Source organism: Vicia villosa, linkage group LG1 (genome assembly GCF_029867415.1).
Source record: "Vicia villosa cultivar HV-30 ecotype Madison, WI linkage group LG1, Vvil1.0, whole genome shotgun sequence".
Lineage (NCBI taxonomy): Eukaryota > Viridiplantae > Streptophyta > Magnoliopsida > Fabales > Fabaceae > Vicia > Vicia villosa.
This window is the reverse complement of record NC_081180.1, coordinates 104,016,437-104,029,110: the sequence shown is the minus strand read 5'-3', so window position 1 is coordinate 104,029,110 and position 12,674 is coordinate 104,016,437. Positions and strand designations below refer to the sequence as shown.

At 36.5% G+C, this 12,674-nt stretch overlaps 1 protein-coding gene across 1 annotated transcript; it reads left to right on the top strand.

Annotated features, from left to right (window-relative positions):
• Positions 1-1,556: 1,556 nt before the first annotated feature.
• Positions 1,557-7,419, top strand: LOC131643770 (phosphoenolpyruvate carboxylase 4-like). Its single transcript, XM_058914088.1, has 20 exons — positions 1,557-2,004; positions 2,148-2,311; positions 2,422-2,536; positions 2,641-2,718; positions 2,831-2,899; positions 2,998-3,076; positions 3,187-3,263; positions 3,349-3,444; positions 3,552-3,690; positions 3,925-4,029; positions 4,197-4,249; positions 4,329-4,598; positions 4,686-4,811; positions 4,890-4,991; positions 5,062-5,208; positions 5,368-5,466; positions 5,551-5,642; positions 5,777-5,903; positions 5,992-6,198; positions 6,318-7,419. The coding sequence occupies exons 1-20, from the start codon at positions 1,849-1,851 to the stop codon at positions 7,140-7,142; spliced, it is 3,126 nt and encodes a 1,041-aa protein (XP_058770071.1). The 5' UTR covers positions 1,557-1,848; the 3' UTR covers positions 7,143-7,419.
• The last annotated feature ends 5,255 nt before the right edge of the window (positions 7,420-12,674 follow it).

Genomic DNA, 12,674 nt, shown 5'->3' with positions numbered 1-12,674 from the left:
AGATTCTCCTTCTTCTAGGTTTTCTCCACTCTCCCTCTTCTTTCCTCTTTTCTCTTTTCTTCTCTTTTCTTCTCTCAAAAGTGAAAGTTATGAGAACTAACCTAATTCCTCTTACTATCTTTCTTTAATCTAATGGGCTTAGCTACCCACTTTCTTATTATTTCTATTTTAATTAATTAGGTCCAATAGCTATTATCTCATTATTCTACTAATAATTCTAATAACCAATTAGCATAATATCACACAAATAAGTAATTATCACACCAAGTAATAATTAAATAATCATACTAATAATAAAATAACTATTTAAATAAATGAAATAGAAAATCGGGATGTTACACATTGACTTGACGGGATACGAGTTTTTGGAAACCTTTTTCCCGCTCCGCACCACCTATAAATCCAAATGATCACATCATGTGTATTGGATGGCTTGCAAAATTGAGTCATTTTGTACAAGTTTACTTAAAACCGGGGTGCCTAATACAACCTACGTCACCGAAATGAGCGCTTCATCATTCACATACCTTATGGAGACAAACATAATGTTGTGTAGCTCGAGTATCGTTCACCTTCATTTGACAACGAATGGAACGTCGTTTACAACAACTTTGAGCTCAAGAACTGAGAGGATGTTTTGGCGATGTGGCGAATGTATTACGATTTCGAAGAGAAAATCATGCTCGAGTTCGTAGTGACAGTGCAAAGAACGATTGAGCAAATCTTAGAGATGTGCAAGCGTCCACCGGTCTATTGAAATGAAATATTTAATTTGCTGTTTAAATCATCAATGTAATGCCGATTTTAATCTATGAATGTTGTTTTATCGTTGCAATGTTGATTTTATGTTATTCTGTATCTAGTTTATTCCGCATATATACATATAGACATATTCCATAGATGTATCTACAGAACGTTTTCACGCTAAGCAAAAAAAATACTTCCGAAAATACACCTCTGAAAACAGAAGGACAATTTCAAAAATACACGGTGTCTAAAAACCACAAAGGATGTAATAAGAGTTCTCCTTTTCTAAAAGTGTTTAAATTATGAAAATAAAGTTTAACATAACCGCAATATATAAAACAAATTTTAAGTGTTTGGAAGTAGCACATGCTCATAATTTTATCCTTCTATTTATGGTTTTTTTCCTTGCTATTCTTACTTCCGGATAAGGCCAACATATGTGCTCAAGAAAATTTATTGTATACTTACCCTCCATTATTAAGTAATAATCATTCCACCTTCATTTAAGGAAACGACTTATCAAAACAAATTTTGGAATATTTTAGTATATAGTCTCTATAGCTCATCATACTCAAAACCAAATAATTAAATGACTTAGTTTCCCCCACACACTACGTTATTTACTTTTAACTTCAAATAACAAAACTCTTTAATAAAGTACCAACTTGCATTCATTGTAACAAAAAAAAACTACTTTAAATTTTAATGAAATGATGAAAAAAAGATGAACCTCTTAAATTGAGTACAATATCCATGAAATGGAATATCCATAGAATCAAAAGTAGTTTTTGGAATCACATGCAGACTGTGACAGATAGTTACAAGAGAGGTTACAATAATTACCTTTTTACACCGCACAACGCTACTGCAGTGTGAAAAAGTGACACAAAGCACTGCTTTTTCCGAAACTGAATGACAAAAATACAAACTATACATCCACGTGTTGCTTCATTGTAGGATAATAATCATTTTCACTTGCTCCATGAGTGATGATTATCATCGTTTATCCGTGTCTTGATTGATTCATTTCAGTTTCACTGTTGAAAGATTGTATACTACTCGGTGTTCTTGCTCAGAGTTGTTCTTGTGTGAATTCATACAATGACTGATACTACAGATGATATTGCTGAGGAAATCTCCTTTCAGAACTTCGATGATGATTGCAGGTTGCTTGGTAATCTTCTCAACGACATTCTTCACCGTGAAGTTGGTACTACTTTCGTTGATAAACTCGAAAGGATTCGAGTTCTTGCTCAGGTTTCTTTAAAAAAAACTCAACTTTTTATCTGTTTGTTCATACCCCGTTTTGGTTTTTTCCTTGGGGTTTTCTTGTTTTGGTTTTTCTTTCAATTTTCTTGTGTTGGGTTTGATGGGGTTTTGGGGTTTTCTGTTTTTGGCAGAGTGCATGTAATATGAGGCAAGCGGGTATTGTGAACATGGGTGAGATACTTGAGAAGCAGTTGGCTTCAGAGTTGTCAAAGATGACGTTACAAGAAGCTTTCACTCTTGCTCGAGCTTTCAGCCATTATCTTACTATGATGGGTATTGCTGAAACTCACCATAGGTAAGGGATACAGTAAGGCTTTGTTTGAATCAACTTATTTGATAAGCTGTTTTCAGCTTATTTTCATAGTTTATTTGATAAGCTCTTATACATAAATTGTGTCTTTGTAGGGTTCGTAAGGGAGGGAATATGGCACAAATTTCAAAATCTTGTGATGATGTCTTTAACCAGCTTGTGCAGGGTGGAGTTTCCCCTGATGATCTTTATAACACAGTCTGCAAGCAGGTTCTTTTTTTGTTCTTTTCATGTTTATATTGCTGGTGTTTCAATCAGTAATGCAGTTCTTGATTTCAAGTTTCTTTTTCATTTTTGAATTTCTGTTTCTTCAGGAGGTTGAAATTGTTCTCACAGCTCACCCCACACAAATTAATCGCCGTACACTTCAGTACAAACACATTCGAATTGCTGTGAGTTTTTTTACTTTGTTTGGCCTTTGTAAAGATTTCAGTGGTTTGAAGTTTTTCAAATTCAATTAGCATATAAGCATTTGTCTAACTACTTTTTCTTCTCATTGTGTAGCATCTCTTGGATTATAATGACCGCCCTGATCTTAGCCCTGAAGATCGAGAAATGCTTATCGAAGATCTGGTACGTCTGCTCTACTGGATTTTCACCCTAGAAACTATCTGTTTAACTATTAAGTGGAAATGTTTCTTATATTCTCATGTGCTATATCGATTTGGCAGGTGAGAGAGATAACTTCAATATGGCAGACAGATGAGCTTAGGCGCCAAAAGCCCACTCCAGTTGATGAAGCTAGAGCTGGTAAGCTTCTCGAGTATCAAGTAGTATTATAAATGTCATGTCTTCTGGTTCACGGTAAAAGAAAAATAACAATTTGGCATGTAATAACATTTTTCATTTTATCTTCCCAGGTTTGAATATAGTGGAGCAATCACTCTGGAAAGCTGTTCCTCATTATTTGCGTCGAGTCAGCAATGCTTTAAAGAAGGTCTATCATCTTTACTTCTCGGTCAATTAGCTGTATTTGAAAAAAAAAAGATTTTTAATACAATCGATCCTCCTTTGTGTTGCAGCATACGGGAAAGCCACTTCCATTGACTTGCACTCCCATAAAGTTTGGAACTTGGATGGGAGGAGATAGAGATGGAAACCCAAACGTGACGGCAAAGGTGAGCGTTTTTTTATCATCCATCCAAGTGCAAACTATTGGTGATTTTTCTTATGAATAATAATGAATATGGTTAATTTTAATGTTTGAGAATTTTTTGTTCCTCAGGTCACAAAAGATGTTTCACTTCTATCAAGATGGATGGCAATCGATCTCTATATTCGGGAAGTGGATAGCCTCAGATTTGAGCTATCTATGAATCGGTGCAGCGATACTTTGTCAAGATTGGCACATGAAATCCTAGAAGGTTTGTCTGTTGAATTTTATTTTTGTCGAAATAATTCCTTAAGTCAATAGACTTAGCAGTCACTTTTGTCTACTATCACGTGACTACCAAACTCTGTCCGGCAAAAGTAACACAGATTTGATTGCTTCAATATCAGTCCAGTTCAATTTTGTTACTTTGATGTGTTAGATATCATATAAGCAACAGCCATAAATATTCTCTTTAAAGCCAGGCCACTAACTTCTTCTTTGACAGGAGCTAAAGATGAGAATCGTCGTGAGAGTTGGAATCAATCCATGAATAGAAGTCAGTCACTTCCAACACAACTTCCAGCTAGAGCTCATTTACCCTCTTTTGCTGGTACATATGAAAGTTTTTATTATTTCTCTCTAGTTATTTGAGCGTACCGTATGAATATTTTGATTTTCTGATGTTCGTTTGACACTTGAATCCTAAGCATAACTTGTGTTTTGTTATGTATGAGAAATGATGAGGGAGTATTTAATTCATTATATTCTTTGATGTAGCAAACGGTGAATCGCAGCATCCTAGACTAGACATTCCAGGACCTGATCACAAGGTAGATCAATTTAGTGATTGTGGCTGGCAGCTCTGAATTCTTCTACTACGCTAGATAACGTATATTTTTTTATTGGCAGGATGTTGGGATTTCTCCAAACTTAGCTGCAATCAGAACTGGCAATCCTAGTATTCAAGTATCACAAAAAAGTTCAGAAAATTCCAATGCTTCTTCAGCTTCAATTCCATCTTCTCCTTCTTTCATCTCCGGTCAACCACTTTCTCAGAGGAAATTGTTGGCAGAATCCCAAACAGGAAAGTCCGGTTTTCATAAGCTTTTAGAGCCACAGCTCCCTCAACTTGCTGGAATTGCTCCTTACAGAGTTGTCCTGGGAAACGTAAAGGATAAGGTATTGCTTCTGATTGATTCCAGCGATGAGTACTTAAAAAGTGACTGTTTCATCATTCAAATAAACGCATGAAATTTGTGTGTTCAGCTTGAGAGAAGCCGTAGACGGTTAGAACTTCTTCTTGAGGATGTTTCATGTGACTACGATCCTTCGGAATATTATGAAACAGCTGACCAGCTTTTGGAACCTCTGCTCCTCTGTCATGAATCTCTGGTACTCTTTCTCATCCCCTCTTTTTCGTTAAGGGTTTGTCATACTCCACAATTGCTTTTTAACCTTCTGTGTCTTCAGCAATCATACGGATCCGGGGTGCTAGCTGATGGTCGACTTGCTGATCTCATTCGTAGAGTTGCTACCTTCGGAATGGTTCTAATGAAGCTTGACTTGCGCCAGGTCTGATTTATATTTCATATTTATCATTGCTTGAGCGATCAACTATGTCCTGAAACTAGCTGTATTTCAGGAATCGGGGAGACATGCTGACACGCTTGATGCAATTACAACGTATTTGGATATGGGTACTTACAGTGAGTGGGATGAAGAAAAGAAATTAGATTTCTTAACAAGAGAGCTGAAAGGGAAGAGGCCACTAGTTCCTGTTAGTATAGAGGTGAGACAATTAAGAGTTTTCACTTTTTATACAATTTACCGAGTCTTGACTAGTTATATTACCGCCGTTGTGATTTTTTTAATTGAAGGGTGAAATAGGAGGTTTGTGATCTATTCATAAATTCTGGCTATTTCTGATTGGTATCTTGATTATTTTTAGGTTCCGGCGGATGTTAAAGAAGTCTTGGATACATTTCAAATTGCTGCTGAACTAGGGAGTGATTCACTTGGAGCCTATGTGATCTCTATGGCCTCTAGTGTATGACTAATTGCTTATGGCTACAATTTGTGCTAAATCATTAATCAATTACAGAAAGTTTATGCATTTTTGCTTGATTATCAGGCAAGTGATGTCCTTGCAGTAGAGCTTTTACAAAAGGATGCGCGGCTTGCTGCTGCTACTGGAGAGTTGGGAAGAGCAAGTCCCGGTGGAACGTAAGTAGGAAACCTTTAGTCGAACTTATCTATCTTTCAATTTTTCTTATCCAAATGGCGCTTAAGATGAAAACATTACTTGTCTAGTACATTTGTATTATGAATATTTGAATCTTATGGCATGTTTACAACAGGTTGCGGGTTGTCCCTCTATTTGAAACCGTGAAGGACTTAAGAGGAGCTGGTGCAGTTATCCGGAAACTTTTATCAATAGACTGGTACCTCGAACACATCATTAAGAATCACAACGGTCATCAAGAGGTACCTTTTTAATTCGAGGTGCATTGGATTTTATGTTATGGCTATCACGTGAAATTCATATGATAGTGTTATAAACTTTTATATGCAGGTTATGGTTGGATATTCTGATTCTGGTAAAGATGCTGGCCGCTTCACTGCTGCTTGGGAACTTTACAAAGCTCAGGAGGATGTTGTAGCTGCTTGCAATGATTACGGTATTAAAGTTACACTGTTCCATGGCCGTGGAGGCAGTATTGGCCGGGGTGGTGGCCCTACGTATTTGGCTATTCAATCCCAACCACCCGGATCTGTGATGGTAGGTTATGCATTTAGCTTTATCATTGTTAGTTTTTTTTTTCTTTCTAAAAATGTTCTGCTTGATGCAAAGGGTATGAGGGGACGGCGGTTATAAAATTTTCCGATGGTGCATTGCAGGGAACACTTCGGTCTACTGAGCAGGGAGAAATGGTAGAGGCTAAATTTGGGTTACCACAGATAGCGGTTAGACAACTTGAAATATACACAACTGCAGTACTACTCGCAACTCTTCGTCCACCTCTCCCACCCCGCGACGAAAATTGGCGTAATCTCATGGAAGAAATCTCAGAGATCAGTTGCCAGTGTTACCGCAACGTAGTCTACGAAAATCCAGAGTTCCTTTCCTACTTCCACGAAGCCACGCCCGAAGCAGAACTCGGCTTCCTCAACATAGGTAGCCGTCCTGCAAAAAGGAAGAACACAAGAGGAATCGGAAACCTACGTGCTATTCCCTGGGTATTTGCATGGACTCAAACCAGATTCGTTCTTCCAGCTTGGCTCGGAGTCGGAGCAGGTTTGAAAGGAGCTTGTGAGAAAGGTCATAGCGAGGAACTAAAAGCAATGTACAAAGAATGGCCTTTCTTCCAAAGTACAATAGACCTTATTGAGATGGTTTTGGGGAAAGCAGACACTACTATAGCCAAGTACTACGATGAAGCCCTTGTGTCCAAGGAAAGGCAAGAACTCGGTCGCGAGCTACGAGACGAGCTCTTGACAGCTGAGAAGTTCGTGCTTGTGATTAGTGGCCATGAGAAACTTCAGCAGAATAATAGGAGCTTGAGGAGGTTGGTTGAGAATAGACTTCCATTTCTCAATCCAATGAACCTGTTGCAGGTCGAGATTCTCAAGAGGTTAAGGCGCGATGACGACAACCTTAAACTCAGAGATGCTTTGCTTATCACAGTAAATGGAATTGCTGCTGGGATGAGGAATACCGGTTAAGGTTGCTTCTCGAGAACTATAATAATGTACACAACTTTCTGAACTAATGCTGAGTAGTTTGTTTCATGCTAGGTTTGTTTAGTAAATATTGGTATTAGCCATAATGGTGAATGGTTTGCACAATGTCTTGAGATAATGTGTTGCACAATGTCTTGCCTTGTTAAGAATTTGATCATTGTGCCAGAGTATTGAAATTTGCTGAGATACCTGGTCAATCCCTGTAATTCTATAAAACAAGCATGTGTTTCTATTCCCCTTCAAGCAGCATTGAACCCTAGACTCATCTCTCTAATGTTTTCCTACAAACTAAGGGTCTCGTTGAGATTAATTTTGCAGTTTTTTTCTATAGCGACAAGTTCATCAAAGTATCCAAAATTCGAGACACTCCTTTGAATAGTTTCTACAACCTTCAAAGTTTGGTTGTCCTTTGACACGGGAACTCGTGTCGGACAAAATCATTGCCAACTTTTTTCTCATTATTAGCTTCATGATCATGAGATCCATTGTTCTCATTATTAGACTCGTGGTCATTATCATTGTTATCAGACACATGATCAATATGTGAAAATTGATTAATCAAACACACCAAAAACTTAACCTGTACCCATTTTTCTCCATTCTTCTTCAGGTATTAACACAATTATTCCATCTTTATCTTTCTTCGTAGGATATACCCATCCTTTGTTCACAGCTCTCCAAGTCTTGCTGTCCATGGACTTCAGAAAGACTACCATACAAGGTTTCTAATAGTCATAGTTAGATCCATCCAAAATGGATGGTCTATTCCCAAATACTATTACATCCTTGTCCATAGTACCAGAATTTATTGTCCCTAGATCTCACCCAGAAATAAACAGGCAGGGCGCCTGCTCTGATACCAATTGAAAATTCTAGTAACACTCGATCGATGTCGTATTGAATGTTATGACATCTAGTTCAGAAATGATTATGCAATTTTGCAGAGAGTAAACAAAAACAGTAAAAAACACAGATGATTGTTTACCCAGTTCGGTGTACAACAACATCTACTCTGGGGGCTACCAAGTCAGGGAGGAAATCCACTATAAGCAGTATTAATTCAGAGCTAAACTCCTCGTTTACAACTCTTCACTTAAGACCTACCCAATGCAATTTCAATCTAGTGTTAGACCTGAGTCCCTACTCACTCCCCCTCAATCACAACAGTGATATCAACAACAAGCACAATTAAAACTAGAATGAAGACACACTTCAAAACAAATCTTGATCTTGCTTAAAAGCTTCAATCAAGAGACACAACACTCGTGCTTAAAAGCTTAGAGGGACACAACAATTACAACTCAAAACACCCTATTCAATACAATCATCAAAGTGACAATTGCTTGGATTACAAGTAACACTAGCACAAACACACGTGAACACAAACACATAATTCTTCACGTAAAAACATCTGCTTCTGAAAGTAGGATTATCAGTCTTCTTATAGGCAGTACTTAGGCCTTGGGCCTTCCAAACATAAATTAGGGTTAACCAAGTTAACCTAATTTCCACATATCTAGGGTGTTCACACATATGCTGTAGACGAGATATTTTAGCGCAAACTATACAACACAAAATATATAGTTTACTAAATTGTAGCCTGAGATAAATAAGGAAACATAACAACTAAATATAATAGTCACTGCTGTCAGATATTGATGTCATGACATCGAGCATGACATACAACCAAAACCTGTATTAGCTCAAACAGTCACATCCTGCATAACACTACACATAGCATGTCATGACATTAGTCAAGACATCACACATACATGAATGTTTTACCACAAAATGCATCCAATATAAAAGCATCTACAATAATTAATGTAAATTAAAAACAAAATAAAATATATCGCGCCAGTTTTGGTGAAATAAATATTTGGCGCCAAAATGTTTATTAAAAAAGCATAGAAGACTAAAAGTTAGAGTAAGAAATGCTCTAAGATTACGGGAGTTACAAACCTCCGCAAATTAATCGCCACAATCGAGGGCGTTTTTTGTAGTGTGTATAATAAACTCAAAAATAAATAATAAATTCTGTTTAGCTATCTATAGTTGCTATGAGAGAATTCACTGTAGGTAGAGTTTACTATACATAGTTGAATAGATGTAATGATTATGAGTTGAGTTATTAAATATTTATCAGAGTTTACTATCCATAGCTAAACAAAGTTGTCTTATACTTCTTGTTTTAAAATGAGTGTCGTTTAAGGTTTTTGTATATAGATTAAATAATATAATTATAGTGTCATTAAACATTACACTTTTATTATATTAACCTTATAAATATATTGGGAGTAGTATACATGGTAATAATTAAAGGATACAATGGTAAAAGTTGTAATCATTACTACATTAGAAAGTGAAAATGACATTCATTTTAAAACAAAATTTATTTGCTAAAACGACACTTATTTTAAAATAGAAGGAGTAACAATTAGGTAAAAAGTCATTTGGAAGATGAAACAAAACCAAGTTGGTTCTTAGCAGTGCCGGCCCTGCACAGGTGCAGGCTGCGCTACCGCACTGGGCCTCGAAACTTGGGGCCCATTTTTTTTATCATCAAACAAAAAAATATGAAGAAAGGGGAATGAAAGGTTTGATTTTTGTAGCAATGATAAATGAATTGAAATACATACAGAATTGAAGAAGAAACAAAAAGTGGGAGATAGATGAAATGCAACTTTAGTCTGCAATTCTGTATACAACACTGCAATTTACGAATAAAATAATATATATTGTTGGCGGTGTTCACGCGAAACTGCTCTAGGCTTTTAACCCTTCAATGTTAATGTCTCTAAAAAACTGCCACAATTTGTGTAGTAGAGTACTAGTACATCTTACATAATTACATAATAGTATCATTTATATATTATATTGTCAACTTTGTTTATGTGATGCTGATTTGTCTTTTTCTCTTTTAAGTCAATATTGTTAGTTTATAATTTTGTTTACTTTAGTTTTTTTAAGCTAATTTCTAATTCTTAATTTTGAATTCTAATTGGCAATGTTTTTTTTTATTACTAATTTCAAAATTGTTTTATTTAATAACATTGAGTTTTGTTTATACTAATATAATAATTTAATGTAGGCCCATTTTATCTTTGGTATTTCATTTAATTAAAATATAATTTTTTATTTAATATATTAATTTTAATTAAATTTTATTAATTTTAAACTATTTTTTCAGATTAGAACAGGGCCTCATGACTGATTGGACCGGCCCTGGTTCTTAGTCCTCAAGTCCTGTCCTATTTCTATGTAGCCTTCAATGGATTCACTTCAACTTGACCCAATTTAATTCTCATTAGGGATCTAGGGTTCAATAGTGTTGGTGCACAATGAATAAAGATGGTGACAAAGAGAATAATAGAATAACGGCGCAAAAGAGATGAGAGAATAAATGTTGTATTCTACTTGCGTTGTTAATAAATGATAGCTACTACAATGCTATTTATAAAAAGAATCTTGCCACATAAGCCCTAAAACAGTAAACTTAGTGAACAAGTCTAAGGTACAAACAGTACTACAAAATACTAAAGTACCCTTACTACTAAACAGCTAAGCTAATGGGACCCAAAAGATAACATCTTCTGGTCAACGACATCTTCTGAGTAGCCATCAGAAGATCAGCCCACATCACAACTTCTGAATATTGAATTACTCTTCAATACCATCCCTTAATTCATATTCTTCACTCAAAGCTGACAACGCCAATTCCATCCCTCAAGAGCAGAAATTGATCCGTCTTGATTGCCTTCGTCAGAACATCAGCCATCTGCTTCTGGGTGCTACAGTGCACAACTTCTAATGTTCCATTCTGGACTTGGCTTCTCAAGAAATGATACTTAGTCTCAATATGCTTGCTTCTTCCGTGTAACACCGGATTCTTGGCAAGATTGATTGCAGACTTGTTATCAATCATCAGCTTCAGAGGCTTCTTCACCCTAATCTTCAGGTCTTCTAATAGATTCAGAAGCCACACAGCTTGACATGCAGCTACAGCGCCTGCAATGTACTCAGCTTCACAGGTTGATAGAGCAACAACAGGTTGCTTCTTGGAACTCCAAGAGATAGGGCCTCCCAGAAACATGAACAAATATCCAGAAGTACTCCTTCTATCAACTCTGTCTCCACACCAATCAGAATCAGAATAACTCAATAACTCTGATTCTTCCTTTCTCCCAGAGGGAAACAATATGCCATATTTCAGAGTTCCCTTGACATATCTCAAAATTCTGACAGCAGCTTGGTAATGGGACCACTTAGGTTTACTCATGAACCTACTAACCAATCCAACTGCATAGCATATATCAGGCCTGGTATTACACAAATACCTTAGAGAACCAACCAGCTGTTTGAATACTGTAGCATCAACATCTTCACCATCAGAATCAGAGTCCAACTTCTGATTCACTTCTGACGGTGTAACAGCAGCTTTGCAATTCTCCAACTTGAATTTCTTCAGAAGTTCTAACTCATACTTCAACTGATGCAGAATGATACCATCTTATGAGTACAGAATTTCCATCCCTAGAAAATATGACATTTTCCCAAGGTCTGTAATCTCAAACTCATTCATCAGCACCTTCTTGAACTTCATCAGATCTTCTGGACAACTCCCCGTAAGCAATATGTCATCAACATAAAGACACAACAGAATCATATTGCATCCAGAATGTTGCACATAAACTCCATATTCTATCTCACACTTCTGAAACCCTTGCTTCTTGAAAAATGAATCAATCTTCAAATTCCAAGCTCTGGGCGCTTGCTTCAATCCATACAGAGCTTTGTGTAATTTGTACACCATCCCTTCCTTATTCTTTTTCACAAAGCCAGGGGGTTGTGACACGTATACCTCCTCTTGTAATGGACCATTCAGAAATGCAGACTTTGAAGGATAGAAAAACACTTAGAAAGGGGGGGTTTGAATAAGTGTAGCTTTAAAACTTGACTGATAAAAATAAATTGCACAGTTATTTTTATCCTGGTTCGTTGTTAACTAAACTACTCCAGTCCACCCCCGCAGAGATGATTTACCTCAACCGAGGATTTAATCCACTAATCGCACGGATTACAATGGTTTTCCACTTAGTCCGCAACTAAGTCTTCTAGAGTATCCTGATCACAACCTGATCACTCCAGGAACAACTGCTTAGACACAAGCTAAGACTTTCTTAGAGTATCCTGACCACCACGTGATCACTCTAATTACAACTGCTTAGACACAAGCTAAGACTTCCTAGAGTATTCTGATCAACACTTGATCACTCTAGTTACTTACAACTTAATGTAATCAAATAAGAGTTTTACAATGCTTCTTAAAAGCTATAATCACAAACTGTGATATTTCTCTTAATGTTTAAGCTTAATCTCACTAATATATTACAACAGCAATGTAGTGAGCTTTGATGAAGATGAAGATTCTGAGCTTTGATTTTAACAGCGTTTCAGCAAGTTAATATTCACAGAATTTGGTTCAGAGTCGTTAACCTTGCTTCTCATCAGAAC